General features: G+C 45.2%; 1 protein-coding gene across 1 annotated transcript in view; it reads left to right on the forward strand.

The window, feature by feature from the left end:
• The window catches only part of TMEM132B (transmembrane protein 132B), a 224604-nt gene that overhangs the window by 139546 nt on the left and 57684 nt on the right, over positions 1-27374 (forward strand). Inside the window, exon 4 of the mRNA XM_018916797.3 lies at positions 14076-14262. Coding sequence (XP_018772342.3) covers positions 14076-14262 — 187 coding nt within the window. The remainder of the gene's footprint in view (positions 1-14075; positions 14263-27374) is intronic.

Below are 27374 nucleotides of genomic sequence, written 5' to 3' on the forward strand. Positions count from 1 at the left end.
TCTGAAAGGTGCTGATTCAGCCTCTAATTGGCTTGTCAGACACTTTAAAAATAAAAAAAAAGCCCCCAAAATCTCTGCAACAAAACCCTTCAAAGTTGTGCACTGGAAGTGGTGCTGGGCTTTGTGTGCTTCAATTTGAATTTCAATCGGGAGAATTCGATGGGAGCTTGAATTTGCAGTGCTCTGAGGGGGAGATGAATAGGTGAGTGAAGGGAGAAAGAAGAGTAAATAAAAAGCTGTAAGTGAAATAAAAGGCCTGTAATAAACCTCAGTTTTGTGCACCTCTGGCAGCAGAACCATCTGTCCTCTTGCTTCAGACACTTTCCCTTTTATCCACCCGCTCCTCTCAGTTTTGAATTAAAACTGAAAAAAGGAGAAGAGTTTTGAGGGATACCTCATTATCTGTATTTTGTTTATAGAAAGAGCTCCCAGAGCACCTTGATGTTTAGTTTATTGCCTGATGTCTGAGCAGGACTGGGTGGGAGGAAAACCTCTGGGACACCTTTTGCAGCTTGCTGTTTTAATTAGAATATGATCATCTCTTGGCTGCTTGCAGAGCTCCAGAGCAGCATTGTGGCCTGCTGGGTTATTCACTGCACCTTTGCATGGTTGATCTCCTTGCAGCTTTTTCCTGTCGTGATTCTTTCATTTCAGGAAGCAGATTAGTGATCCTCTCATTCCTGGGAGCACATTTGGGCTTTGGATTGGTAAATAATGGAATGAGATCATAGTGAAATGGAGGGGAGGAACACATGGGCCTGTTAGCCATGATAATTTAATGATAATGAGGAGGAGAGAGCCAGATGCTGAAGGTGACCAAACTCACAGAATGGTGGAATGGCCTGGGTTGGAAGGGACTCAGAGATCACCCAGCTCCAAAGCCCACCAGGCCAGCTTGCTCTGAGGCATTTTCCCACTTTCTCCCAACACTCACTGGAATCTTTGCCCAAGTAGGTAATGAACTGCTCTCATTCCCAGTTATAACCTGCAGAAACACTCACGTAATTAGCTGTGCTGTTTAATCCCCTGGAAAACAAAATATGGGCATGGAGCAGTGGATAAAGCAAGGTAGTAGGGAGTGAGTGACTTGTTTTAATAAGTTTAAATTGTCTATCTAATGTAGCAATTTTTTCTTCCTATATTTTATAAAGATCTTTAAAGGCTCTCCCTGGGGAGCAGGGGTGAGGGCAGGCTCTGCTGCAGCCCAGGGCTCTCCAGGTTAGCTGGGAGTGAGTGTGGAGGGCTTGCCTGCAGTGACACCAGCCTGGGGAGGGCTGTGTGCACAGCTTTTCATTTCCCTTCTCTTTGATCCAGTTCTTGGAGTTTTCCCTGTTTAATGTTACATATTCGAGGTTCATTGTGATGAAATCTGCCTTTATTTGAGCTCCAAAGGCTTCTGCTCTTCTTTAGGGAGCTCATTATGAAGAAAAATCTTAGGCAGCAGATGTCAAAGCTCTGGCTGACCCAGGAGCTTGTTATACCTGGTTTAAAAAAGAGTAAAAAGTGCTCCCAGCACGAGCTCTCCCTCCTTGGTTTGCTGGGCTTGCACAGGTACTGGAATTCCCTCCCAGCACAGGGAATGATCCCATCCCTTTGGGCATTTGCAGCCTGAGCCCTTTGCCCATGGTGGCTTTCTGTGCCCTCTCTCCAGTGGTTTCCTTCTGTGGGAAGAGCTGAACAGAGCTCCTGGAGGAGCCTGGCAGCAAAGCCTTCAGTCAATAAATCCTGAGCAAACATCGACCCCTAATTTCCCCTCTGGGGGTGGAATGGGAGAGCAAGAGCGATGAAAGCTGAGAAACAAATGAATTTCAATCTTGCAGCAGCATTATTTGCAGGGCCCTGGGGGTTTGTGCACTGCCTGGTGCAGATTATCTGGGAGCCACAAGGTGGCTGGTCGAGGAGACTGCAGGAGGATGCCAGGCCTGAAAGAGGGACTGAAATCCCTGTCCCTGTGTTTAGGAGAGACCAGCACTGAAAATGAGATGGTGCCTGATGCCAGACCTGAAAGAGAGGGACTGAAATCCTTGTCCCTGTGTTTAGGGTAGGATTGGAGAGTCCAGTATTGAAAATGAGATGATGTCTGATATCAGACCTGAAAGAGGGACTGAAATCCCTGTCCCTGTGTTTAGGGGTAGGTTTGGAGAGACCAGCATTGAAAATGAGATAATGCCAGACCTGAAAGAGGGACTGAAATCCCTGTCCCTGTGTTTAGGGGTAGGTTTGGAGAGACCAGTATTGAAAATGAGATGATGTCTGATGCCAGACCTGAAAGAGGGACTGAAATCCCTGTCCCTGTGTTTAGGGGTAGGTTTGAGAGACCACTATGAAAATGAGATGATGCCAGACCTGCACAGCCACTGCTGTGTGCAGTCTCAGGCTCTGGTCATTCCCATCACCCTTTATCTCCTGCAGGAAGTGCTGGATGCTCAGCCAGGTTTGCTTTAGAGGGGGTTTGGTACTCCAGTGTTCCCTCCTACAATCAGGCTGCCCTCTGGATTATTTTCTCCCCTCTTAATCTACATTTAACAGACTTCAAGTCTTAATCTACATTTAACAACTTCAAGTTGTTCTGTCCTGGTATTTAGCAAAGATAAATGATTTTGGGAACGGAATTCTCCCAGTTCAGAATAAAATTCTAAACACGTGACAGAAGATTAATAAAAGCCCCAGACTGCTGGGTGGATATTCCCATTACTGTGTGCAAGCCAGACAACATCCTCCTCCTCCAGTTTCCTGGTTTGATAAATGCCTTGAGCTGATGTAAAAATGTGGAGGTTATTTTTAACCGTGGTAGCAGAGCCATCTGTATTGTATCTGATGAAGTTCTGTGATAGAGCAAATTGATTTATTCTATCTCCTTACAAGTTATACTAAGCTTTATGTTATAAATAAGTTGGTTTGAAGTACATGATGTCATTGAGCTTGAAAGTCTCTAGATAAATTTGTACTTAAAGGGTTTGTGCCTTCTGTATGGATTTAAATTGGTGCAGATTGTTAAATCTCTTTTCTCTCTCTGTCTTGTGAACTGCAAACTCTCTGGGGTCACGACTGTCTCTGTTTGTATGAAATACAGGGGCCCAAAACAAGGCTGGTGCTCTGGTACGTTACAGAGATAAAAATAAGAGCAATCAAAAAGCCAGAGCCGTGCATTGCATGGCAGGACTGCAAGGAGCTGGGTGCCCAAATCCTGCCCTTTGCTGGGATCAAAGAGAGGGAATTAATGAGGAGCTGGTTCCACCTGGAGCAGGAGCAGTCCTGCCGTGGCCAGTGTGAGCTGAGGAGGATTTCAGAGCTGGGATTTAGGTCCAGGAGCTGAGCAGGGACAGACCCTGCCCTTCTTCCCTTTGCCTTGGGGGCCTCGGAGAGAATCCATGGAAAAGGAGCTGTGAGAAGGGGAATTAATCAAATCCTGGGAAGAATGCACTGAATCCCATCTTAGTTATCTGCTTACAGCAAAAATAAGGCAGAACTTCAGACAGAGGGGGACTGAAATCCCTGTCCCTGGGTTGAAGGGTGGGTTTGGAGAGACCAGTATTGAAAATGAGATGATGCCTGGTGAGAGCCATGTACAGATTTTGGTGTAATTAACAAGAAAATGAGCAATGCTTTAGTTGAGATCTGAAGAGTCAAAGTTAAAAGCTCAGTGTCCTCCATTCCTTACTGTCAGACAGGAATTTACGTGGCATATGTGTAACAAGCCATTGCATTTTAAAAATGGAGCCATAAAAAAGTTGCTGTAATTTAAAAGCAGCCAATTTAGCAGGAGTACAGTTTGCAGCTCTGTCACTTGCTAATCAGTCTGTTAAACATAATAGCCATTCTTGTCTGCAGGCAGTTAATCATGTTGTGAATGCACTTATCAGCACGTATTAGAAATACAATACACGACTTTCCAGCAGAGGAATGGATGCAATTACTGCAATCAGTACACATTTAGCCACGCTCCTCTGTTTGTTCTTCCATTCCCTTTCTTCCTCTTTTTTAAAATAGCCCAGCAGTGACAGATTTCCCCCTAGACAAATGTAAAGGATGCATTTGAATGTGTTAACCTGCACAGAAGGGCTGGAAGGTGACCTGTCCCACTCCATGGGAGATGGCTGCTGAACCTTCCCTGCACCCAGCAGTGCTGGAAGCTGCTGCCTTTGAGGGTTGTGGTGACGGTTTTCAAGGCCTCTGAGCATCTCCCTGATGTGCTGGGGACGTGGCTGTGGTGGCATTCGGGGAGCTGAAGTTGCTGCATTTGAATGAGGCTAAAGGAGCTCAGCATATGGATGAATTCTCTTTTTTATTTTTATTAATTTTTTTTCTGTGCTTCTCTACATCTAAATCGATAGAAATGAGGGAACTCAAAGTTTTTGAAAGGCAATATTGAAAAAGCATGAAAGCTAATTGCTTCCAGCATGACTACCCAGCAGCCAGGGGTGTAAATACAGCTGTCCAAAGAATGCCAGGCCTCGACAAAATCTCAGGATTTCAGCTGAGCAATTTTCCAGGGCTGAGCATATTCTTGTATGGGGAGGAAGGGAGTTGGGAGGGAAGAGATGATGAAATCCTGAAGAGATTGAGAAAAGAGAGGAATAGCAGGAGAATGATTTTGTGCATTCTGCTTCGCATTAACCCGTGATGCTGGGGATATTTTCTGTGGTTTAGCACGAATTGCAGCACTTACAGGAGCCTGCCTTCTTTTTCTAGAAACCCTTTCATCTGTCTCTTTGTGCTTTGTGACAGCTTGGGTATTTTTGCTTGGGTGAAATTTTTTGATAGTAGCAAGGAAAATGAAGAAGCAGAACGGTGCCCAGCCTGTGTGAGTGCTCCAGTGGGTGAGAAGGAGTCAATGGAGCACCACATGCAGCACAGCAGGATTGCTGGCACTGCTGGTTTTGGGTCCTTTTGCCACCTTGGGTCATTGCTCAGCCTCCCTGAGAGCAGGAGGGATGGATGGTTCCACCTGTGCAGGTGTCTGCTCAGCTTGGACACTCTGCCCACCCCATCGAGGTGTTAAAGGCTTCACTGCTGAGGAAACTCCTTTAAAGGAAGTCTTGGGATCAAGTTTTGGCTTTTACCACACAGTGATGGAACACCAATCCTCCTCCTTCCCTTCTAATTATTGCTTTCCAGAGGCTGAGTGAATTAACCTCACTTATTCCTCACTTTGCTCGGGGGGGTGACCTTGAGCAATGTCCCCTTGAGCTGTCACTGTCCTGTGGGTGTGCCAAGGTCGTGGCTGCCCTTTGGAAAGGTGACCTGGAGATGTTACAGGGTGCCAGTGGTGCTGACCTTACTTTAGTGCCATTAAAAAATAATGGTGGGATGATTTTTGAAAGGAGAAATATTAAATCCACCCCTCTCTGGTTTGTTATTTGGAGTTATCTTTGCATGCCTAGGAACATTTGGATTCATTTTTAGGACAAAAATGATCTTTAAAGGGGTGACTTCCATGGGAACTCTTTTTCTGGTGTGAAGGTCAGGACTTTAAGGTCAGCTAGCAAAGGGTGGAGGTTCAGAGACTCACTGCAGATGGCTCCTTCTGTTCATACACTGAATGCACACCCTGAGCCACCCTCTGTTTGCTCAGCTGGATAAATTAATCTTGTTTATTAATTAAAACACGGGAAACTGATGTTTCTGTGCCAGTTTCACTTTCATGTTTTTACTGTCTGTTCAGTGGGTACCAACAGCGAGAGGAAGAGCTTAACTCTTTTGTAAAACATAATTATCAGCCTTTAAATTAAAAGAATTTGGTGCAAATTATGTCTGTCAGGGAGGTGGGGAGAGAGGAGGTGCCGTTGGTGTTGGTGTGGATGGGCTGCCCTGCTCCCTGCCCTGCTGCTCTCAGGATGTTTATTCCATGGCATTTATTCCTTAGCCACAGGACAACCCTGCACCTTCCCTCTCCATCTGGGAGCACCCTGGACTCAAGGAGAGCCAGGTCTATTCCCTGGCTGCTTAAACTTGTTTGGAGATGAAGAGAATGTAGCAGGAGTAAAATAATTCTTGCCATGCCCTTATTTTGATTTTTTTCTTTAATTATTTAATGCAGGTGACATCACAGCAGACCTGTGAGTTCTGTGCAGCCTCAGCAAGCTGGAGAGAGAAAAATATGGACTGGTTTTTAATTTCCCCTTTGGTATTCTGGTATTTAGTCATTTACACAGTCTGGCCATTGAGCAAAGGATTAAATTCCAAGTTTTTAGTTTTTTAATTAAGTGTTGAATGAGACTTTTTGCGTGCTGATGGGGAGAGCCCCATTGGTGTGCTCCTGCCACAGGCTGCAGCTTGGCTCCCTCCTGCTTCCATTCAGAAATTCCCTCTCTGGGGAATTTACATCTCCAGATCCCCTCTGGCTGATTTTTCTCCCCAGGGAGGTTCAGCTGTCAGCCTCAATTGTAATTCTGAAATCAAAACAGCAGCTGGATTGCAAGGAGCTTCCTCCTGGCTCCAGGAGGGATTTTCTTTTCCCGTGGGATTGGTGCAGACAGAAAGCTCTGATCACCTGATGCTACTATCACATTAAAATAGTTAAATAGCGTTGAAAATGGCAAGGAGTGTTGCTGGGCTGAGCTGTTAGGGTGGCTCCAGGTCACTTCCCCCAGGTCTCATCTCTGCCTGGCCAGGTGAGGAATTGTGAGTGTTGGTGAATGCAGAACTCCAGGGCCTGACCTGAGTGAGCTGCCAGGTGACATCCCTCCTCCTGAGGCTCAGGAGCTGCCAGGTGACATCCCTCCTCCTGAGGCTCAGGAGCTGCCAGGTGACATCCCTCCTCCTGAGGCTCCCAGAGCACCTGGGAGAGGCACAGGTGAATGAAACCTGGCCCTGCTCCCCTCTCAGAGCTGATGGGCAAGGGCAGGGCTCTGGATGGAGCTGTGCTCAGCTGAGGAGAGCTGGGTTAGCAGGGGACAGGAGACTCAGGAGTGTGCCCTGTGGTGGCAGTGTGCACAGCCCAGTGCCACCAGGGACTCCCAGGGAATATTGCCCATCTCTGGATGCCCCTGTCCCTCCCCTGGGTTCTCCCTGAGGTGAAATGTTTCCAGCTTGGCTGGAGTTCCCCGTGCCTTGGGTCATCCAGAGCTGCACTTTGGTTCTTGTAAAGGCCTTTGGAGAATCTGCAGAGATCTTTGTGTGTGAGTTCCTGCTCTGCAAAGAGCCCCTCATGCCACTGAGTTTGTTATCTTTAATTTCCAGCCACTGGTTATTTAAAAATTCATCTCTGCTTTTTGATGTATTTCAGCTGCTTTCACAGCAATGTTGAAAATAGACCATGTGATTCTGGCATGTAAAAATGTAAGGATTTCTCAATAGCTGAAGAAAAATTACAAGCACCATTTGGGCTGTTGATATTTATTAACTGGATAGGTTTCAGCACAAGTCTTTCATCCTAAAATCATTCTTATTTTTTAAACAACAATAGCTCCCTCTATATTTGCCTGGCCCCAGTTTCTCCCTGGATGTGTTTGTTGTTTCCCAACAAGACTTCCTCCTGACAGAGAATCTTTATTTTAAGAAATACCCAACACAGCAATAAAGAAGTTCTAAATAGTAGTCAGAAAAATATCCCAGTGCAATCAAAATGCTTTTTTAAGCCCCAAAAGATTGCATGCTGTTCCAAAAGGGGAGAGTAATGACAAAGGTCCAAATGGGCTCCCAGTGCCCAGCAAGGTTCCCAGTGGAGCTCACCAATTACCCCACCCCAAATCCAGTCCTAAAAGTTGTTCTGTTAAAGGCTGACTAAAGAGTGTCTGAGGACTCTTTTACCAGAAGCATTTCTGTGCACTGTCACAAGGGTGCAAGCAAATAAAAATAATTGAAGCAATTGTCTCAGCTGTCTCCAGGGTTGTCATGATGATGTTGATAAAATCAAATAAAGTGGAAGTTATTGCACATTGTTAGTGAGCAGCACAGTTGTGAATTGGCAGTGGAGAAGCTGAAGAGCTTAAAAGGTTTGCTCATTATCTAGATTTATTGTTTTCAGTTGTGGGAAAGTGTTGGCTAAGCAAAATAACATCATAATACCTGGTCTTGGTGGTGTGTTTTGAACAAAAATATTTACTTGTTGTTTTTATGGCTTTTACTGGGTTATTAAAACCTGCTATGTCAATCCATACATTCTTAATGGATTTAGCAGCCTGGGTTTGTCCTCTGTAGCCATTTTCTCTGCCTGTACCCCTGTGAAGAGCACGAATTTTTATGGCAGTGAAAGAAAACCGAGATCAGGCACCAAAAAATGATTGGGAGAATATGGACAGCAAAGCAAGTTCTGTGTCCTTCCAGCCTCATCAGAACTGTTCCTGCTGGGAGGAAAGGTTTAGGCTTTGACATCCTTCATCAGGTCAGAGGTGTGGGTGAGCCCAGGTGTGTCCCCTCAGAGAGGTGTTTGGGGCTGGGGGGACACAGGGGACACCCAGGGGCTGGAGGCAGCTCTCAGCAAGGCAGAAGGGTTTAATATGCAAATCCTCCTCATGCAGAAGCTGCATGCTGCCCTTGGGAGGTGTTTGCTCTCATTTCCTTCATCTCACACTGCTCAGATCTTCGTTTCCTCAGGGGAGAAGGTCAGGACCTTCAGTCTGGACGTGTTCCCCAAGAGGTCCTGGCCATCTGCTGCTTCCTTTGGCTTCAGCAGGCAGTGAGGGTCTTGAGCACCTCCAAAATCCTCCTCTGTCAGTGTTTGCTCTTCAGTAAACCACACTCACAGAATTAATCCTCCTGAGACCAAGGGAGCGAGACCTTTTCCACTCAAGTGTTTGATAAACTAATGTACCTTGGTAATGTCAGGTCACTGAGTTCTTACTGAATTTGGTTACAATTTGTCTGAGTAAGAACTGGCCAATATCAGCCTGGAAAAGACTCTCAAGCAGCATGATAACCTCACATGTATTATTTTCCAATTTTCCCAATGCCTCATGTCTGCTCCATTTTTGAGAGTATTGTTTACACTGCTGTGGCTCTCATAAACAAATTGCCATTTACTGAAAGCATTATTTTATGAGTGAATGGAACTTGTGATTTCCTGCAATAGAAGGCTCTGACTTTTATCAGCTCAATTGTTGCTGACCCGTGAGTGGGAGCCAGCAGAGCCTTGGTGTGGCCCTGCAGAGTGCCCAGAAATGCCACCCTGCATCTCTCCTCCTCTGCCCAAGCACACAGGGCAGGCCCTTCAGCTGGGTTAGCAATGCCAATCATTCTCAATAGTGAATAATTCTGTTTATTTAAGGTAAATACGAACCAGTTGTGCTGTTGCTGCTGCATTAATACCAGTCAGAGTATCATTCCATCAAGTCAATAATTCATGTTGGGCTCAGACAAATTCAATTCATGGTTATTTCAGTGCCAGGTGATTTCGTGGTGCTGCTTAAAAGCTCTCACATCAGAGCTGTGCTGGAGCCTCACAGAGATGTTATTTTGTGAAAATTAACTGCAGCTCCTTTACATGGATGTGTCTATGGGGAAAGCTCTGGGACTGAGCAGCACTTTCCTGTCCTTTATTGGGATAAAACCCACTCCCTCATTGGGATAGAACCCACTCCTCTATTGGGATAGAACCCACTCCTCTATTGGGATAAAACCCACTCTCTTATTGGGATAGAACCCACTCCTCTATTGGGATAGAACCCACTCCCTTATTGGGATAAAACCCACTCCTCTATTGGGATAAAACCCCCTCCTCTATTGGGATAGAACCCACTCTCTTATTGGGATAGAACCCACTCCTCTATTGGGATAGAACCCACTCCCATATTGGGATAAAACCCCCTCCTCTATTGGGATAACTCCCTCCTTTATTGGGGTAACTAACCCACTCCCTCATTGGGATAACCCCTTTTTTCTGGAGCTGCTTGGAGCTCAGGTTGGCTTTCTGTGGAATGGATTGACCATTCTGTGCTCAAACTCCAGGCTGGGGTCCCAGCCCCAGCTCCCAGCCGGGTGTGGGATGGGGACTGGGGGTGACAAAGCTTGGCTGGGCTCTTTGGACCTGCTGTAAATGCACCAGACAGGTCTGAGGGCAGACAGCAGGAGATTGGGCAGGAATCCCAAGGATTTGGGCGTTCTTCCAGCCCCCAGCAGAGGCAGGATTGTGAAGGTACTCAAATAGGATTATAAATCACCATTTGAAGAAGAGGACCTACTTACAGGAGTTTGTGAGAGGAAATAAATCCAAAAAGACCCATGGGGTTTTTTTTTTTTCTCCTCTCACCAGAGAGAAAAATGTGTAATGAATGTCTCATGTCTGAAACACTGGGCTGGATTCATCAAAGGGAGTTAGTAATTACCAAATTGAGAGAATCATGAAGCGCTTTTCTAAATTTGAAAGGCTCATCAAGAATAGATCAGGAGCAGGCAAAATTAATAGTTATGAACTCATTTCCATAGAAATGGACTTATTAGCAAGCATGCCAGCTGCCTAAAATTATAAGGTCTTTTCCTTGTGCTTGCAGGAAATAATCTTTTTTTATAAAAGTAATTTTGACTTTTTATTTTTTATTGCTTCTCTAAACTAGAGTTTGGCAAAATCCTTAACCGGGAGAAAACTTCACTGGACAATAGAAATATTTAACTAAAAAGAGAGAGAAGATTTGCAAGGGACAAGTGATTTATAGTCCTTGGATTCCATCAGACTCTCCCCAAGAGTGCAAACTTATTTAAGAGAAAAATGAAATGAGTCTGCAGGAAAAGCTAAAAAATCTTGATGGGATAAAGTTTGGTTTAACAGGATTTAATGGCAGAGAACAGCATGAGTTTCTGTCTTCTCTGCTTGTAGATTTTCCCCCTGGTGGCATTTTGTCTGCAGATGGACAGTGGCCACCAAGAGGAAGGTTCTGCCTGCCCCCAGTTCCAGAGCAGAGCCAAAGCTGAGGGTTTGCCCTGGCAGGGGGAACATCTGCTTTGAAATGCTGCACAGCCAGGAGAGAAATTGAAATGCAGGTGTTGGGATGGGAATTTATCAGCTAATGGAGCTGACAGAAGTAAATGCTGACATTTGAGGTCTTGATTATGGTTTAATTTATCTCTGGTTTTACTTTAGCAACCTCCATCCATTTCAGTGGAAAAAGGCAGTGGTGTCCCACACGGATTACAGAGGATGGTTAATAAATTGCAAGAATTATGAATGTAATAGCAGCCTTTCCAGCAGGAAACCTCTGTAGGATAGGAGATGAAGCAGCCAGTAGGTGAGCACTAGCCTGAAATTCACTTTTCAGGTTTTATCATGAGTTTGTTCCAGCTGTAACCTGGCAAGAAGCTTAGAACAAAGAGGGTGAATTCACCCGTGGGGGGCTCGGTGTCCCAGATACCACAGCAGCTGGCACTGCTCCAAGGCTCAACCTCTAAAGAGGACAAAAACCAGAATTTTAGAGACAATCCACTCACCTGCTGGGGAACACGAGTGCAGAGAGCTGCATCTGGTTTGCCAAAGCTCTGCCCTCAGGGGAGGCTCTGCAGGTGAAAGATGGTTCAAGGCCATCTCTGGCAGCAGAAGCCCAAGAGGGAAGTGGAAACCTTTTTTTAATCAATATTCATCTGTCATGCAACTTAATTGGCTACTGAGACAAAGCAGAAAACCTCTGACAAACAGTTGGAGTTGGCTTTCCAAGTGGTGCTAGGGATTCTCTTTGGAGCCAGGACTGAGACCTGGGAGGACAGCTTTGTTTGAATTCACCTCTTCATGTAGTTTTGTTTGAATTCACCTCTTCATGTAGTTTTGTTTGAATTCACCTGTTCATGTAGCTTTGTTTTAATTCAGCTGTTAATGCAGCTTTGTTTGAATTCACCTGTTAATGTAGTTTTGTTTTAATTCAGCTGTTAATGCAGCTTTGTTTTAATTCACCTGTTCATGTAGTTTTAATTCAGCTGTTAATGTAGCTTTGTTTGAATTCACCTGCTAATGCAGCTTTGTTTGAATTCAGTTGTTAATGCAGATTTGTTTTAATTTACCTGTTCATGCAGCTTTATTTTAATTCACCTGCTAATGCAGCTTTGTTTGAATATACCTGCTAATGTAGTTTTGTTTTAATTCAGCTGTTCATGTAGTTTTGTTTTAATTCACCTGCTAATGCAGCTCCATCTGAGGAAGGTTTCTGTATAAGATGCAAGCCCACTGTTGTGGTTCCATTCTGGAGGTGCAAAAGGAAAACCAGGAATAATTGAAAGGAAATATTTGAATATTAATTAGAGGAATAATTGAAGCTGTTGTGGGCTGAACTCAGATGCCAGTCAGTGGGACCCATGGAATGGATTTGTCCCTGCAGACTAACCTGAGCAAGTATTTAATTGGTGTCTCTGTACCCAATCCCACCACTGCTGGTTTTGTTCCCAGTCTGAAACCAGTCCTGGGTGGTTTTGTGAGTGCCAGCAATTGGCCTGAGCAGGCTGCAGGGGAATTGCAGACCTAAACATACCCTGACAGGCCCAGTATCTAAATCCACAGTTAGTGGAAAGCTCACATCTGAATTTCTGTGCTGTGAGCATATTAATTGTATGCAATTTAGATAAAACAAACTGCTGGGGGTGATGCACAGAAAACAATGAAGTTCAGTTTATGTTTTTAACAGAAATGGTTTAATTACATCCCTGTTATTACGTAATAAAATTTATCTTAAAAGGTTTTTGCTGGTTGTCTGCTTGGCCACACAAAAGATGCCTTAATAGCTTCTAGTTTTGCCTGGAGGTGGATATTATCTTCTGTCAGCATGGAAAATATTTATCCTCCAGGCATTGAAGCATATGTTTAGGTTGTTTGTTGTCAGAAAGAGAACACGAAAATCAATAATTCCTGCTCAGATTTTTTTTTTCCCCCTTTACAATTCTCCCTCAGAAACATATGGCAAACCCAGATTCTGCCTCTGTGCATTTGGGGAGAGGAAAAGGATGTTTGAAGTCTCTGTTGTCTGCAGCAGCAGCCAAACCTTCTGTGAGCTCAGCTCCTGGAATGGCTGCTCAGGGGAAGGACACACAGACAGTGCACGTCCCATTGGCCTGGCATGCAGAAAATTCAGATTTTTCCCCAAAACTTGAGCTCTGTTGGTGAAACCAGGTGTTTCTGCAGCAGAAGCAGAGCTGGCTCTGCAGTCAGAGCCCCTCCATCCCCTCTCTGGGCTCTGACCTCCATCAGGTCTCCACGCTGCAGGGTCTGGCTGGGAGTCTGGAACTTGTGTTCTTTGTAAATATTTGTGTGTAAACTTTGCATGGTTTGTAAAACAACTCAGTTTGTGGGGAAGTCTGGATGAGCAAAGGTCTGTTTTCCAAGCAGATCCCTGCTGTGGATGCTCTGAGTGCTGCTGGTTAAAGCTTGGTGGCTGTTTGCTCCTCTGTAACACAAAAACAAGATCTGTTTTTCTAACCCGAGGATTAATTATTAATATTTACATAGCTTTGGACCTGAGGAAAGTGATAAGAGTTGTTGTTGAGAAAGGAAGCAGAAGTAATTCTTAAATTCATTTCTGACTGCTGTGCATTTACATCCATTTCTTTACTTTTAAACTTTTATTTCCAGATGAGAAATATACGACTGCCATATAATTACAAGTCTGCACCACTGATGAGGAGAATGTTGTCATGAATTCAAAACAGGGATAATCTACCCCTCATTTATTGTCATGTATAATTTCTGCAAATCCATTTTTTCACTGAGATAAAGACCAGTTTGGGTTTGAAAGACTTTTTTTGCCTCCACAAGAGCTCATTTCTGGTAGAACATGAGGAATGGCCAAGTATTCTGTTGTTTTGCAGCATCAAAATTATAATAATGTTGTATTAAATAATTTAGCAACTTCTGTGCACTGCTTTTCCAAGGGTTTGTGGCTTATTCTGTAAGTTCACTGTGATTATGGAGAATGAATGCCCGAGTTTAATGGGAAAAATGCTTCCATTTCAGGAAACTTAAAGATGAAGTTTCACCTTAGAAAGTTCTGCAGTTGCCCATGTGCAGTTTTATTTAGGTTTCTGTCAATGTCCCAGGTCTGCACGTTGAATTTAATGGCACCTTGAATTGAGGGGCAGATCTGGCGAGGAGGAAAGAGAAACGGAAATGCACTTTGCCATCAACAGCCCAGTGATGCCCTGGGGAATTCTGCCTTGTTTTCCAGAGCCAACATGACCTCCTACGAGATCCTGCAGATGGATTTTGAGATTGACAATGCCAGCAGCCTGGCAGGGGCCCAGCAGATCACCTGGCAGGTGGAGTACCCGCGGGACGACTCGGTCAGCGAGCTGGTGGTGTCCGAGATCTTCGTCAGCCGCACCCTGTTCGTGGGCATCGTGCCCCTTGCCATGGTAAGGACCTGCCTCTGATCCATTTTCTAAATGTTCTTATGGGAATTGTGCCCCTGGCCATGGTAAGGACCTGCCTCTGATCCCTGTTCTTATGGGAATTGTGCCCCTTGCCATGGTAAGGACCTGCCTCTGATCCATTTTCTAAATTTTCTTATGGGAATTGTTCCCTTTGTCATGGTAAGGACCTGCCTCTGATCCCTTCTCTGGGTGGTTTTATGGGAATTGTTCCCCTGGCCATGGTAAGGTCCTGCCTCTGATCCTTTTTGCTGAATGTTTTTATGGGAATTGTTCTTTTTGCCACGGTGAGAACCTGTTTCTGGCTCCCTTTTCTGAATGTTCTTATGGGAATCGTGCCCCTTGCCATGGTAAGGACCTGCCTCTGATCCCTATTCTGAGTGGTTTTGTGGGCATCGTGCCCCTTGCCATAGTAAGGGCCTGCCTCTGATCCCTTCTCTGAATGTTTTTATGGGAATTGTTCCCTTTGCCATGGTAAGGGCCTGCTGCTGATCCCTTCTCTGCGTGTTTTTGTGGGAATTGTTCCCTTTGCCATGGTAAGGACCTGCCTCTGATCCCTTTTCTGAGTGTTTTTAAGGGAATTGTTTCTCTTGCCATGGTAAGGACCTGCTGCTGATGCCTTATGCTGAATGTTCTTATGGGAATCATTCCCCTTGCCATGGTGAGAACCTGCCTCTGATCCCTTTTGCTGATTGTTTTTGTGGGAATTGTTCCTTTTGCCATGGCAAGAACCTGCCCCTGCTCCCTTCTCTGGAATATTTCTGTGGGAATTGTTCCCCTTGCCATGGTAAGGGCCTGCCCCTGCTCCCTATTTTTATGGGAATTGTTCCCCTTGCCATGGCAAGAGCCTGGCCCTGCTCCCTTCTCTTGAATGTTTCCGTTGATCCTCGTTAGTATTCCAGGAATGGGAGCCTTTTTATTATGAGCTGCTTCCTATGCACCTGCTGCAAGTGATTTAAATGCAAAAACCCCATTTCAATAATATTTTATTTACCTGATGTGCCGTAATGGCTCCTTGGAAACCATTTGAGCCTTTTGTGGAAATCCTTTCCCGTTTGTGGGAGATTGGCCTGGTGCATGGCAATGGCTCTTCTGGAGCCCTTGTCCTCTCTGTGTGAGTGGCACTGCCAGGCTGGGCTCTGAGGGGAACTGCTGTCATTAGTGGGGACATTTTCTCTGAAATAAATTAGCTTTGCATGCGTGGGAAGCTTCATTGCTAAAGCAAACAACTGGGCTGTTTGCTGCTCTGCCATTCCCCAAAAGAGCCCAACAGTCCAGTGAGCTGCAAAGTACCAATTCAATAAAAGATTTAATAAAAGGTCTGGTTGGAGTGGCACAGAAAGGATAAAATGCCTCCTGCAGATGGAGGTGTCCAGCAGGATAAGGTGTGTGAGTGCAGACAGCTCCAAGCTGAGGTTTTATTTTAAAAATGCAAATATCTCCTGGTACAGTCAGAGGAGCCTTGGACCTGAGTTTGGGCCTGGAGGACTTTTTAGCACAGAGCTTTGCACACAAACAGGGATTTGAGTGGGGAAATTGGGGTGTAAAACCAGAGGAACAGCCAGACCTGCGTGCTGCAGCCTTTCCCTCAGAAGCGCCCACCCTTCTTTACTTCCTTCCCCATGGACATTTGTCCTTCCTGGGGCTGCCAAAGGATTTTCTACTAAAAAAGCAAAAAGGGGTTGGATGGGTCTGCTTGAACAGGGGAAATAAAGAAAGAAAAAAATAAATGCTAATTCCTAAAACTCCGTGCAAATTAACAAATTAGCTTTTCCTTCAGTACTCTATTATTATTTAGCATTTATGTAGTGGTTTATATTTTTGGAACTCTTTGTAGACATTAATTAATCAGACCTGAATAAACTAAGCTTGATGAGAATAGAAAATTAAATGGAAATGAAGTCACTCTTATTTAGTTTTACCTGTTTCTGAATGACTTCTAAGTCCCTTTTTATATTCTTAAAGGTACTTTTAAAACACTTAATCTTGCTTATTATCTGTAAAAACTATTTTGCTTAGAAAAGAGATAGAATTTATACCTTTAAGGACAGCAGGTGATTATTTAAAAATGTTTATAGTGTTGAAATAGGCTGGAAGTTGTGAATCTGGTTGGTGTCTGATGCAGCAGAAGGTGTGTTTGAGCATCCAGAAGGTCCAGCAGAACATTCTAAAGTTGGATCTAGACAGCTTGATTTGTCTTAATATAAAAGTGTGATATAATAATCCTGCAAAGTGGAAGTGCATATCCTGCTAATTACAGAAACTGATAGCACAGACAAATCTGCTCTGTCCAGTGGTGATGTAATTCTGCAATTCTCAGTTTTTGCTCTTGATCCAAGCAGACAGCAGCTGCAATTTCCATAGCTGGGGAATTTGGTGGTGGCCAGTGGAGCCTGGCACTCCTGGGGTGCAGGACAAACACTGCCCCAGCTTTCAGCCTGGCACCCAGGTTTCTGTCACAAACCCCTGTGAGTTGGTTAACCTGTTACCTAACTAACAGTTGGCAAAAATATTAAGATTAAAAAAATTAAACCCCAGGTCCTTTAGAGAGTTTCCAGGCAACCAGGAACTCAGTTAAAGTAAAGAAGACATTGAAGAGATGTATCTTAACTTGTTTATGTAGGAAGGCCCCAGCTGGGGCTGAAGGCTTGAGGAGCAATTGATTTAATAATAGAAAAATACCTGCCATTGTGTCCTTCTCTGGGAAGGGACGGCCTGGTCTGTGCCTGGCAGCCCTGCTCTCTCAGAGGTGCACACTGCAAACCCTGTCTCTGCAGGGATGGAGCTGTCATTGCTCCAAAGCATTTCTCAAATGCAGCCATCACTCCTTCCTTGGGAAGGGATGGCCTGGTCTGTGCCTGGCAGCCCTGCTCTTCCAGAGGTGCACACTGCAAATCCTGTCTCTGCTGTGGTCCTTCCCTGCAGCCACGGGAGCAAAGCAGTCCCGGCTCGCTGCTCCCCAAGCTTGGCTGGAGGAAGCCACAACATTTGGCACCCCCAGGTTCCCTCAGAGAACCCCAGGTGGTTGTGCCGTCTGTGGCGTGGGCGGCACAGGCGAGGAGGAGACCACGAGGAGTCCAAGGCAAAGGAAAAAGAGAGGCTGTCAATGCCAAAGCCACTTGGGTGGCTGTCAATGAGGCTTTATTGCTCAATGGGTGCAAAGGCAAGTGACAAAGGAGACAGGCTCGGGGAGGAGTTGATACAGGGAGTGGGCGTGGAAGGGGGAGACTCAGAGTAACCAATAAGAATAGGGTAGGGGAGGGACGAACAACATATCTGAACCAATAAAGATCATACATGGGAGGGGAAAAGCCCCAGGGGCAAATCATACAGCACAGTAAGGGTGACTGACATGGAAAAATCTGGAACAAAAGGGGTGTGGTTACAGTGAGTGACAAGGCACCACTGGGAGGGGAGAGGGAAGGATCACTGGGTTTGATGGGCAGGCAAGTGGCGGGAAAGTAACAGACAACCTGGGACAAACCATCGTGAGGGGAGAACATGGGGGGAACTAAGGATCAAACCATTTTCTTAACACAAAACAACTAACACAAATAATAATAACAAATCTTTAAAAACACGATGCCACATCTGCAGGATGGAATGCTGAGTCCCAGGCTGTCACTGCTCCAAAGCATTTCTCAAATGCAGCCATCACTCCTTCCCCAGGGCTCTGCGCCCCTCAGCCTCAAACATTTCTCTGTTTCCTACAAGTATCTGAGCCATGTCTGCAGGATGTTTGTTCCCTTCCCCAGAATGGGGGCTCTTGGTGGGGTAAAGGTTTCCTGAGGTTGTGAGTCTCTCACCCAGGTGGCTGTGCCTGCTCTGCTGGGGTTCCTGTAAGTGGGAGCCTGGTGATTGCATTTCTGCTTGCTGCCAGGCAAGAACACCCAGAGAAATTGTCCTCAAAGCGCCCATTGCTGTAGCTGAGGCTGAAATGGGATTGCTGAGTGCAGCACTTGGCTGCTTTGTCTGAGAAAAAGCTTTGAAGAATTTATTTTTCCTACAGAAATCAGGGTTTGCTAATGGGATTTCTATTCAGACACCAGGTAAAGGAGCACACTCAGTCCAAGGTGGAAGGTGACCCAGACTTAGAAAGCAGCACCTCAAACTGAAGCAGAAAATGTCAGGCTTTAGCAGCTCTTCCTTGGCTTGCTCTGGGGTTGGTGTAAAAACCAAACCCACTTCATTCTGAGTGTAAAGGAGCCAGAAGAGATTCAGCCATTTCTAGAACCCAGATGATTCATGTATCTCTCAGAAGTTGATTAAATGCATTTATGGGCAGAATTGTCCCCTCTGTGTTTATCCATTGCACTTAATGCACATTTCTTCCTTGAAATCACTTTGACCTTTGGCTTTGCAGTTCCTTTTTAACAGGGCCTTCCTGTTGTGCTTTGCATGCCAGGGAACCTGCCCAGAATGGGATTTTGTCCTTCCCAACATTCACTGTTTCATTAAAAAAAAATTAAATGTAAATTTAATGTCTAGAGTGGACCTTCATCCCAGAAATATTAGGGATTATCAACATTGTTTTAAAATAAAACTGGAATCTGTGGCTCCCAGAGCACAGATTTCAGTGTGCATTTTAACACTGATTAATGGCAGCAGGATTGAAGCCTTGAGCTTTCCTAAAGTCCCACACTGGAAGGATTGATTTTGTACTCAGAGCAAATTAACTACTGTGGAGAGAGTACAGACTAGGAAAAAAGAGATCCTTCTCTTGAATTACTTTATTTCCCATGCCCATAGCAAGTGTTTTATGTCTCTGCAGCAGAGATAAGATCTTGTGCAATTATTACCATCTCCAAATTAATTGTCATAGAGAATTAAATGGTTTTGTTTTGTCGGGCTGCTCCTAAAACCACAGGGTGAATTTTATGGAGAAAGATGAAAATTTAAAAAAGGTTTCTTGGAACACATCAACCAAAACACAGAGCACTGAAGGTGGATGAAGTTTGATCAGGGGAGACAGCCTGGGAGGGAAATGAGAGGGAGCAGATGTGAGGAATGTGCTCTTTGACTGGGCACTGTCACCAGGCTCCCCAAAAAGGCCTCTCAGTGGTCACAGCTGCTCAGCAGCACCAGAGCTCACTGCTGTGCACAGCTGGGCACTTTGAGTCAACCTGATTAAATCACAGAGTCAGAGAGGGATTGAGGTGGAGGGACCCTGAATCCCAGCCAGGGCCACCCTGCCATGGCAGGGACCCCTCCCACTGTGCCAGGTGCTCCCAGTGCCCAGCCTGGCCTTGGGCACTGCCAGGGATCCAGGGGCAGCCCCAGCTGCTCTGGCAATTCCAGCCCAGCCCCTCCCCACCCTGCCAGGGAACAATTCCCAATTCCCAATCTCCCATCCAGCCCTGCCCTCAGCACTGGGAGCCATTCCCTGACTCCTGTCCCTCCATTCTTGTCCCCAGTCCCTCTCCAGCTCTCCTGGAGCCCCTTCAGGCCCTGGCAGGCTCTGAGCTCTCCCTGGTGTGCTGGTGTTCCCAGGGGTGCCAGGACGAGGGAGGAGATGGGAATCTTGGCTCCATGTTTCAGAAGGCTGATTTATTGTTTTATAATATATATTGAAAGAAAATGCTGTATTAGAGCTATACTAAAAGAATAGAAGAAAGGATTTCATCAGAAGGCTTGAAAGGAAAGGAATGGAATGATAATAAAATCTTGTGACTGACCAGAGAGTGCCAGACAGCTGGACTGTTATTGGCCATTAATTAAAAACAACCACATGGACCAACCAAAGATGCTCCTGTTGCATTCCACAGCAGCAGATAATTATTGTTTTTCTTTTCCTCTGAGGCTTCTCAGGAGAAAATATCCTAAGAGAGGATTTTCCATGAAATATGTCCATGAGACCCTGGAGCACCCCCAGCTCTCCCAGCCTGGCCCCAGGGCCCCTCTGGGCTCTCCTTGTGCTGTTGGTCCCTGAGCTGGATGCTGCTCTCCACGTGGGATCTCACAGGAGCAGAAAGGCAGAATTGTCCCCCTGGACCTGCTGCCCACCCTGCTCTGGATGCAGCCCAGGACAGACACAGTAATGCACAAAAATTCTATCAGGGGAGGAAAAAAAGCCTTTTTTTCTTTTTTTCTGAAGTGAAAATGTCCCATTCTGAACAGGGCAGATAGGAACATTTTGGTCATGTCAGCATTCTTCCTCAGTGTTCTTCCAAAAATGAAATTCCAGACAAATCTCTTCAATTTCATCAAGTGCTTCATTTTTAACTGGACTGTTTTCCAAAGGATATCACATTTTTTCCTCTTTCTGTCTAATTCTGGGCATCTGAAGTAGGTTTTGGAATGGCTCAATGTGAACCATTATCCCCTTTTTTCCCTCTGCTCAGTTAAACATCCTCTACCATTTAATTTTGAGAGCGAAAAAGAAAGAAACTAAAGGAAAATTTGCTATTGGTGGGACAAAAATAATGGCATTATGAGTGTTTCCATGAAAGCAATGTGACAAATTTTAAGAAGCTCTGTGAATACTATTAATATTTATGACGCTCTCAAGAAAACAGCTATTGTGTGCCACATCCATCAGAGATGAGGATTGTGTTGTGCTGTGTTGGATGACAAATATTGAATGACAATAGCTGGAGATGATGGGAGGTTTTCATGCTCGTGCTGGAGGAAAGCACCATGGAATTGCACTGGGAACCCACAATTTGCTGCCATGAGATTTGATGCACTTGCTGATCCTCCTTGCAATCAGAGTCCAAAATGGTAATGAACACTCAGAGAAGGCTGAAGCCAAGTGCTGCAGATCCTTGAGGATGCAGGCAGCATTTCCCACCACTCCAGCTCCTGGGGGTCACTCTGAACCTCCCCAGGTGACAGAGATTTGCCCAATCTTGCCAGTTTGGGTGAGTGCACGAAGGGCCTGGCAGCATGGCAGGCTGGCTTCCCTGCGCCACGAGAATCAGGGGTGCTAGGAAGGAAATTGGGGCCACGTGGAGCCTGCAGTGCCAGGAAGGGGTTAACAGCCTTGGTGTGCTCCTGTGGCAAACAGAGCACTTGGTCTCAGTGTGTGTTAGGGTGTCCTTTACTCCTGAGCGTGTGCTGTCACCCCTGATCTGTGCAGCTCCCAGCCCCTCACTGCTTCAGCCCCATTCTGAAACTCGCCTAATGAAGAGCAGATTTCACAGGGAAAACCACACTGTTAAATTCCCTGTCAGAGCAGGGAGCTGGGATGGCTGTGGGGTCTCCTGGCTCTGGATTGCCAGCCCAAATCCCCCCCCCAGAAATCAGAAATATTTCCCTGTGCCATGCCTGGTTTTGGGGCCCAGCAGGTTCTGTCCAAGCATTCTCCAGCCCTGACGGACAGTGAACTCCTGCAGCCCTTCCTCCCTGCTCTGATATTTCTTATTTTCCCTCTTTCCTTGTGAGCTTTTAAACCCAGAGTAAACATGATGGACTTCCCACTTCCCCTCTAGTTTAAAATCAAGTATTAGCTGTTGCTTATCAGGTGAATAAGTTCTCTTGATTATGTAGCTTACACAACAAAGTGAGCATCAAACTGTTTGGGTTCTCTGCTTGTAAAAGCACTCCCGCAGTGCTGCTCCTTCCAAAAAGGAACAGCAATCCCAGTGGTCTCTGCAGTTTACATCCCTTAATGCGAATTTCAGTCCACAAGTAAGAATAGTTTGTTTTGTGAGAAAAAATGTTCAAGCTAAGAATTATTCACAGAAAATAACTCTGATAAATGAGTACATTTTCAGGTTTTCCATGGTCACGATCAATTCGCAAAGAGGAAAAGGAATGCAAAATTAATCAAATAAATTATTCATTATATTCACTCAACTCTAGCTAACAGTGAATTGTCTAGACAGTAATTACTAATTTTTAACCTATGCATGTTCACATAACAGTGTTGTGTGAGTAGGTGCAGGATACAGTGGCTTGAGATAATAGTAATGGATGTAAGTCAACTAGCAGGTGGTTTTAATTGGGAAATTATATTGGATTTTTCTATTGAACTTCCATAAAACATTACATAAATATTGAATCTCCTCAATGTTTTTCCTCCAGTTGAAAATACGGGCACACAGAGTTCTGTGCTAGTTTGATCAGTGCATAAGCAAACATCATTTTTTTTATTGTTATTATTTTAATTCTGCTGTAAAACTCTCAAGAAAACCATTCAGGAATCTACAAGGAGCCTGCTGCAGGAACATTTTCCATTTCAGTGGTGATTTTCCAGCAGCAGGTTGGGATGCTTGAGGAGGGCTGGGGTTGCACTCAGGGTCAGTTGGCTGCAGGGAACAGACCTGAGCCCTCCCACTCCATTGCTGTGGCAAAAAACAAAAAAACAAAAACAAACCAAAATCAGCATTTGGGGGTTTCCCTGTGTTTCCCAGGCAATGCAGGACGGGATCTACCCCTGCTGGGATTTTCTGGGTGGAGCTGCTGCTCACTCCTGTGACAGTGCAGAAAATTGGGATTTAGATTCCCTTGACTTCTATTTTTTTTTTCCCCCAGAAATCTCTGTTACAGTTAATTAGAAAAGAAATTGAGAAGAAAGTGGAGGAATCATAATTTCAGGTGGATCTGTTATTGCAGCTTGTGCCCTGTGGACTGATTGGGAGTTGGGAATTCTGTGGCTCAGCTGCTCTGAGTTGATCAGAAGCTGTCAAAGCTTGACAAAGCTCTTCCATCTCCCTTCAGGTGACTCGCCTGAAGAGGAAAATAGCAGGAAACCCACACAAACAATTGGAAAAGGTGCAAAACCTGGGACATTGTGAGAGAATATTTGCATGAAGTGTTGGTTTGTTGCGTGTCAGCTGCATCCTTTGGGATCTGGCTCACAGACATTAAAAGCCATCCACGTAGAGCTGCCATTAACCCTAATACCAGTTCTGATTCTGACTTCCTGTGTGCTTAATGTTATCTTAATGCAGTTTGATTTGGTGTTTAATTGCAGTAATTTAATTAATGGCTCTGTAAATAAAAAGGCTACGTTGTGGCCTCCTACACACACAGATATGCACAGCAAGCAGCTCCAGGCTCCTGGGAAATTTGAATTTCTGTGTCTGAGTTTAACCCTAAGGGTGTATGATCAAATGCCCAAATCCCAAAATAACCCTGGAATGGTTTTTGCCCTGGAATGTCCCGGTGCTGGTTCAGGCTTGGGGAGAAGGGTGGCATTTAAACCCTGACCCATGGGTCTCTCCCTAAAGCTTGTGATGGAGCAGCTCCCCTCTCACACAGGAGTTGCTTTACATTTAAAATAGTTCACAAAGACCCAGTTATTAATGAAAGCGTTACTAATTGGATAATTGCTATTAATATTGTTACAGGCTCCTGTTGGCCCAGGGGGTGATTTGCGAGTCGGAGCTCACAGGTGTTTCTAACCCTGCTATTGATGTGCCTTTGACCTTCTCTAACACATGCTGCTCGTGTCTGCTGCACACTTAAAATGTCTATTAAATATTGATTAGTCTCCCTTATAAACCATTTATAAATAGAGCATGTAGTATAAATGGAACCTAAAATCATTAAGGCTACATGGTGTGCAAGTTAAGAGGAGCAATGCTGAAAAGTTGGGGAGTGCTTGAATTGAGGGAATTGGGTTCATAAACTGTTTTCTTAGCACAGGATGGTGGAGTTCCCATGCAAGTCAGGGATTTCTCGTTGTACCCACTGAAGATTTTCCTCTTTTTCAAAATTTATTTACAAACAAGAGGTGGCATAAAACCCAACTCCTTTTCCAGAGTGGAGCTGCATCAAGGACAGCTTCAAATACTTATGCAAAGGAGGAGGAACATCCTGTGTTCACATATGGAAAAGAGGTCCAGGCTCCCCAGTGAAATGCAAAGGTGTTCTGCTGATGTTAATGGAATTCTGCTGCATTCCCCACACCATAAATCACAGCCAGCTGTTTCTAAATCAACCCCAGCCCAAACTGAATTCAGGATAAGCAGCGTCCCATTCCAGCACAATTGCTGGCTCTTAAGCTTGGAGGTAAATCACATTTATGTCCCTTCAAATCCATGGCTGGTATAAGGAGAGCTGAGTAGGACCCTTTGCCTGAGCTTGCCTTGCCCTGAGCTTGCATTGCCATGGGATTTGGAGTTACTGAAATTCCCTGGGGTGCACTGTGCCCGTGGGTTTTATTTTGGACACTCGACCCCTAAGGACAGACCAGATTCTGCTGTCATTAGTGGGGTATTTGGATAGGCAAGACCCACCCTGGTTCAAGGTCTGCTGTGCTCTGAAACCCTACAAAGCAGTGTGGGAATGAGAGTCCAACCTTGCAGGCAGTGACAGCAACCATCAGACCTTTCATGTGCCAGGGGGGAGATCAGCAAGGTGGAAACAACAACGAGCCAACAAGGCTCAGAGTGCTGTCTTTGAGAGCATCTTTGCCATTTCAGCTGCCTCCCTTCTTTGTGCCATCTCCCTGCCCGGATGAGCAGCAGGATCAGGCAGGCACAGACTGTGCAGTTTTCACTCAGCACTCAGTGGCTCTACCTGACCCCCAGCTCTTAAAAGCAGAACAATTAAGCCAGTCCCAAAGAGGATTACAATTGAGAATGAGAGGCTATAAATGTGATTTAGCACGGAGTGCTGAGCATGACAAATCATTTATGTGCCCAGACCTGGCTAGTTCTGAACCGAGTTTCATTTGGAAGCGTGGAGCAGGTTCAGCCCTGGTGCAGTGTCAGGAGCAGCTCGGCTCTCCTGAAACACAGAGTGCCACCAGGAGAGGTTCTGCCAGGAGAGGTTCTGCCAGGCTGCAGAACCTCTCCTGAAACACAGAGTGCCACCAGCTTTGTCAGCTTCCTATTCACTGGAGGGAGCCCAGGGGCACGGATGTGCCAACCCAGCTCCCAGGTGGTTTCCCTCTCTTGGGAAGAGCTTGACTGAAAGCTTGATTGCAACACAAGGACAAGGCAAGGTGGGCTCAGGGTTTTGTGTTCCTGTGGCTGGAGGAGATCTCCATGCAAAACCTTTCCAGAACGTGTGCTTTAGTGTTCTCAAAGGGATGAGTTTCTTGAATGTTCCCCTGCTGTGAGTTCCTCTCTGAGGAGTTTGTCTGAGTCTCTCACTCCTCCAGAAGCTGTTGAGGGTTTCATTGATAAATGAAGATATTTCCCCATCCAGAGGGAACATTAATAGCAAGCACGTGTGTTTGCATGTGTCTGTGTATGGAGTTGCCTTGGAAACAAGGAGAGAAAGCTCCATGGACCAGGACATGCTTTCCATTTAGGGAACACTTGTGCTAAACATGCAAAAATAATCCAATTCATTCATGTACTCAAGGAGATCTTGCTGCAGGGAGCAGCCTGTGAGTGTGGGTCCTGTGTAGAGAGGACAGAAATCTGTGCTGGTGCTCACAGGGGTGCCAGGACGAGGGAGGAGGTGAGAATCTTGGCTCCATGTTTCAGAAGGCTGATTTATTGTTTTATGATATATTAAAAGAAATTGATACATTAAAACTATACTACAAGAATAGAAGAAAGGATTTCATCAGAAGGCTAGAAAGGAAGGAATGGAATGATAATAAAATCTTGTGACTGACCAGAGTCCCAGCACAGCTGGACTGGGATTGGTCAACAAGAAAAAACAATTTCACATGCTGGGTAAACAGTTCTCCAAATCACATTCCAAAGCAGCAGAACATGGAGAAGCTGAAGTTTCTCAGCTTTAAAGGAGAAAAGATGCTGACAAAAGGATTTTTCCTGAAATATGTCTGGGACAGAAATCCACTTGACTCTGGTTTTGAGCAAATGAGTTGACATTGTTGAAGCTGCTAATAAGGTGGGAGAAAAGGAATGTATGCAAGTTATCCAGAGCCCTGGCACTGCTCCAGGTGGGAGTTAAAGTCACCAAGACACAGAACAGGTCTTGAGTGTTCACCCTGCAAAACAAAGCGGACAATTTTACCTTATGTGTAAGAACAGCTGCTTCAGCATATTGCCCTCAAAAACAGCATGTTGAAACAGCTGTCCAAGTGTTCTGGAGGTTAATCTACTCAATTAATCATTGTGGGTTTATTTTTAATGTATAATCATGTTTGTACTGTTCCTTGTGGGCACGTGAACAAAATATTGAATATAAAGTTTTAGTCATGGGTGAAACTCCTGTCAGAACAATTTGAGGGAAAAACTCTCTGTAAAGTGACACTGGCTCTTGGAGAGAGGAATGGGGGCTGCCCTTGGAGCAGCTGAAGTCACACATTGCCCCCTTGCCGTGGTGCTGCAGAGGTCAGGGCACGATGCCAAACCAAGAGGTGTGCTTGTTGTAATGCTCAGTCTGCAGTGAGAGCCTGCCCTGGAGAGGGGTGTGTGCTCTGAAAATCACACTCACAAAAAGGCTACAACTCCCACCTCAGCTGACTTCATTTTGTGAATGAAACCCCAGGACCTCACACATTTTCTGCATATTATTCACTGCCACAGAATTGTAAACAGCCACTGTCAGAAAAATCCTCTGGCAATCCATTTGACCAGAAAGAAATAAGATCTAAACATTGTTCCCAACCTTTCTAAATATCACTGCACATGTAAAAATAGCAAAATCTTTATGTATCATATCCCAGTGCACCTTTCATGTCAGTGTTTTTTCAGTCAAATGCAGAGTTTTGTTTACCCCAAGAGACCATGCAGAATAAGTGGGAAGAGCTATGACAAAAGTAGGTGAAATACAGACTACAGCAGCTACACACAGCTGTGCTTAACAGAGTCTGCAGCCCTTTCCTCTGCCTTGATTTTCCCAGATCACAGGTTTATTCCCCTCTGGACTGAATTGCAGGCCATGCTGGAGTGAGGCTTTTTGGATTGAAACTCTGGTTTGGGATCCTTGTCCAAGAAAGGAGAAAAACCAAAGGGCACCAGAGCAGAAGTGCTGCTGCAGAGGAGGAGGGAGCTGCTCAGAGATGCTCCTGCTCAGCCTGTCCCAGCCTGGCTCTGTCCTTCTTCTGTCTCACTTTACCTGGCCAGGATCTCATTTCTCTTCTTCTCTTCTCTTCTCTCTCTTCTTCTCTTCTCTTCTCTCTCTCTTCTCTTCCTCTTCTCTTCTCTTCTCTTCTCTTCTCTTCTCTTCTCTTCCTCTCGATTCTCTTCATGTCCTTCTCTGTCTCTTCTCTTCTCTTGTCTTCT

Source organism: Serinus canaria, chromosome 15 (genome assembly GCF_022539315.1).
Source record: "Serinus canaria isolate serCan28SL12 chromosome 15, serCan2020, whole genome shotgun sequence".
Lineage (NCBI taxonomy): Eukaryota > Metazoa > Chordata > Aves > Passeriformes > Fringillidae > Serinus > Serinus canaria.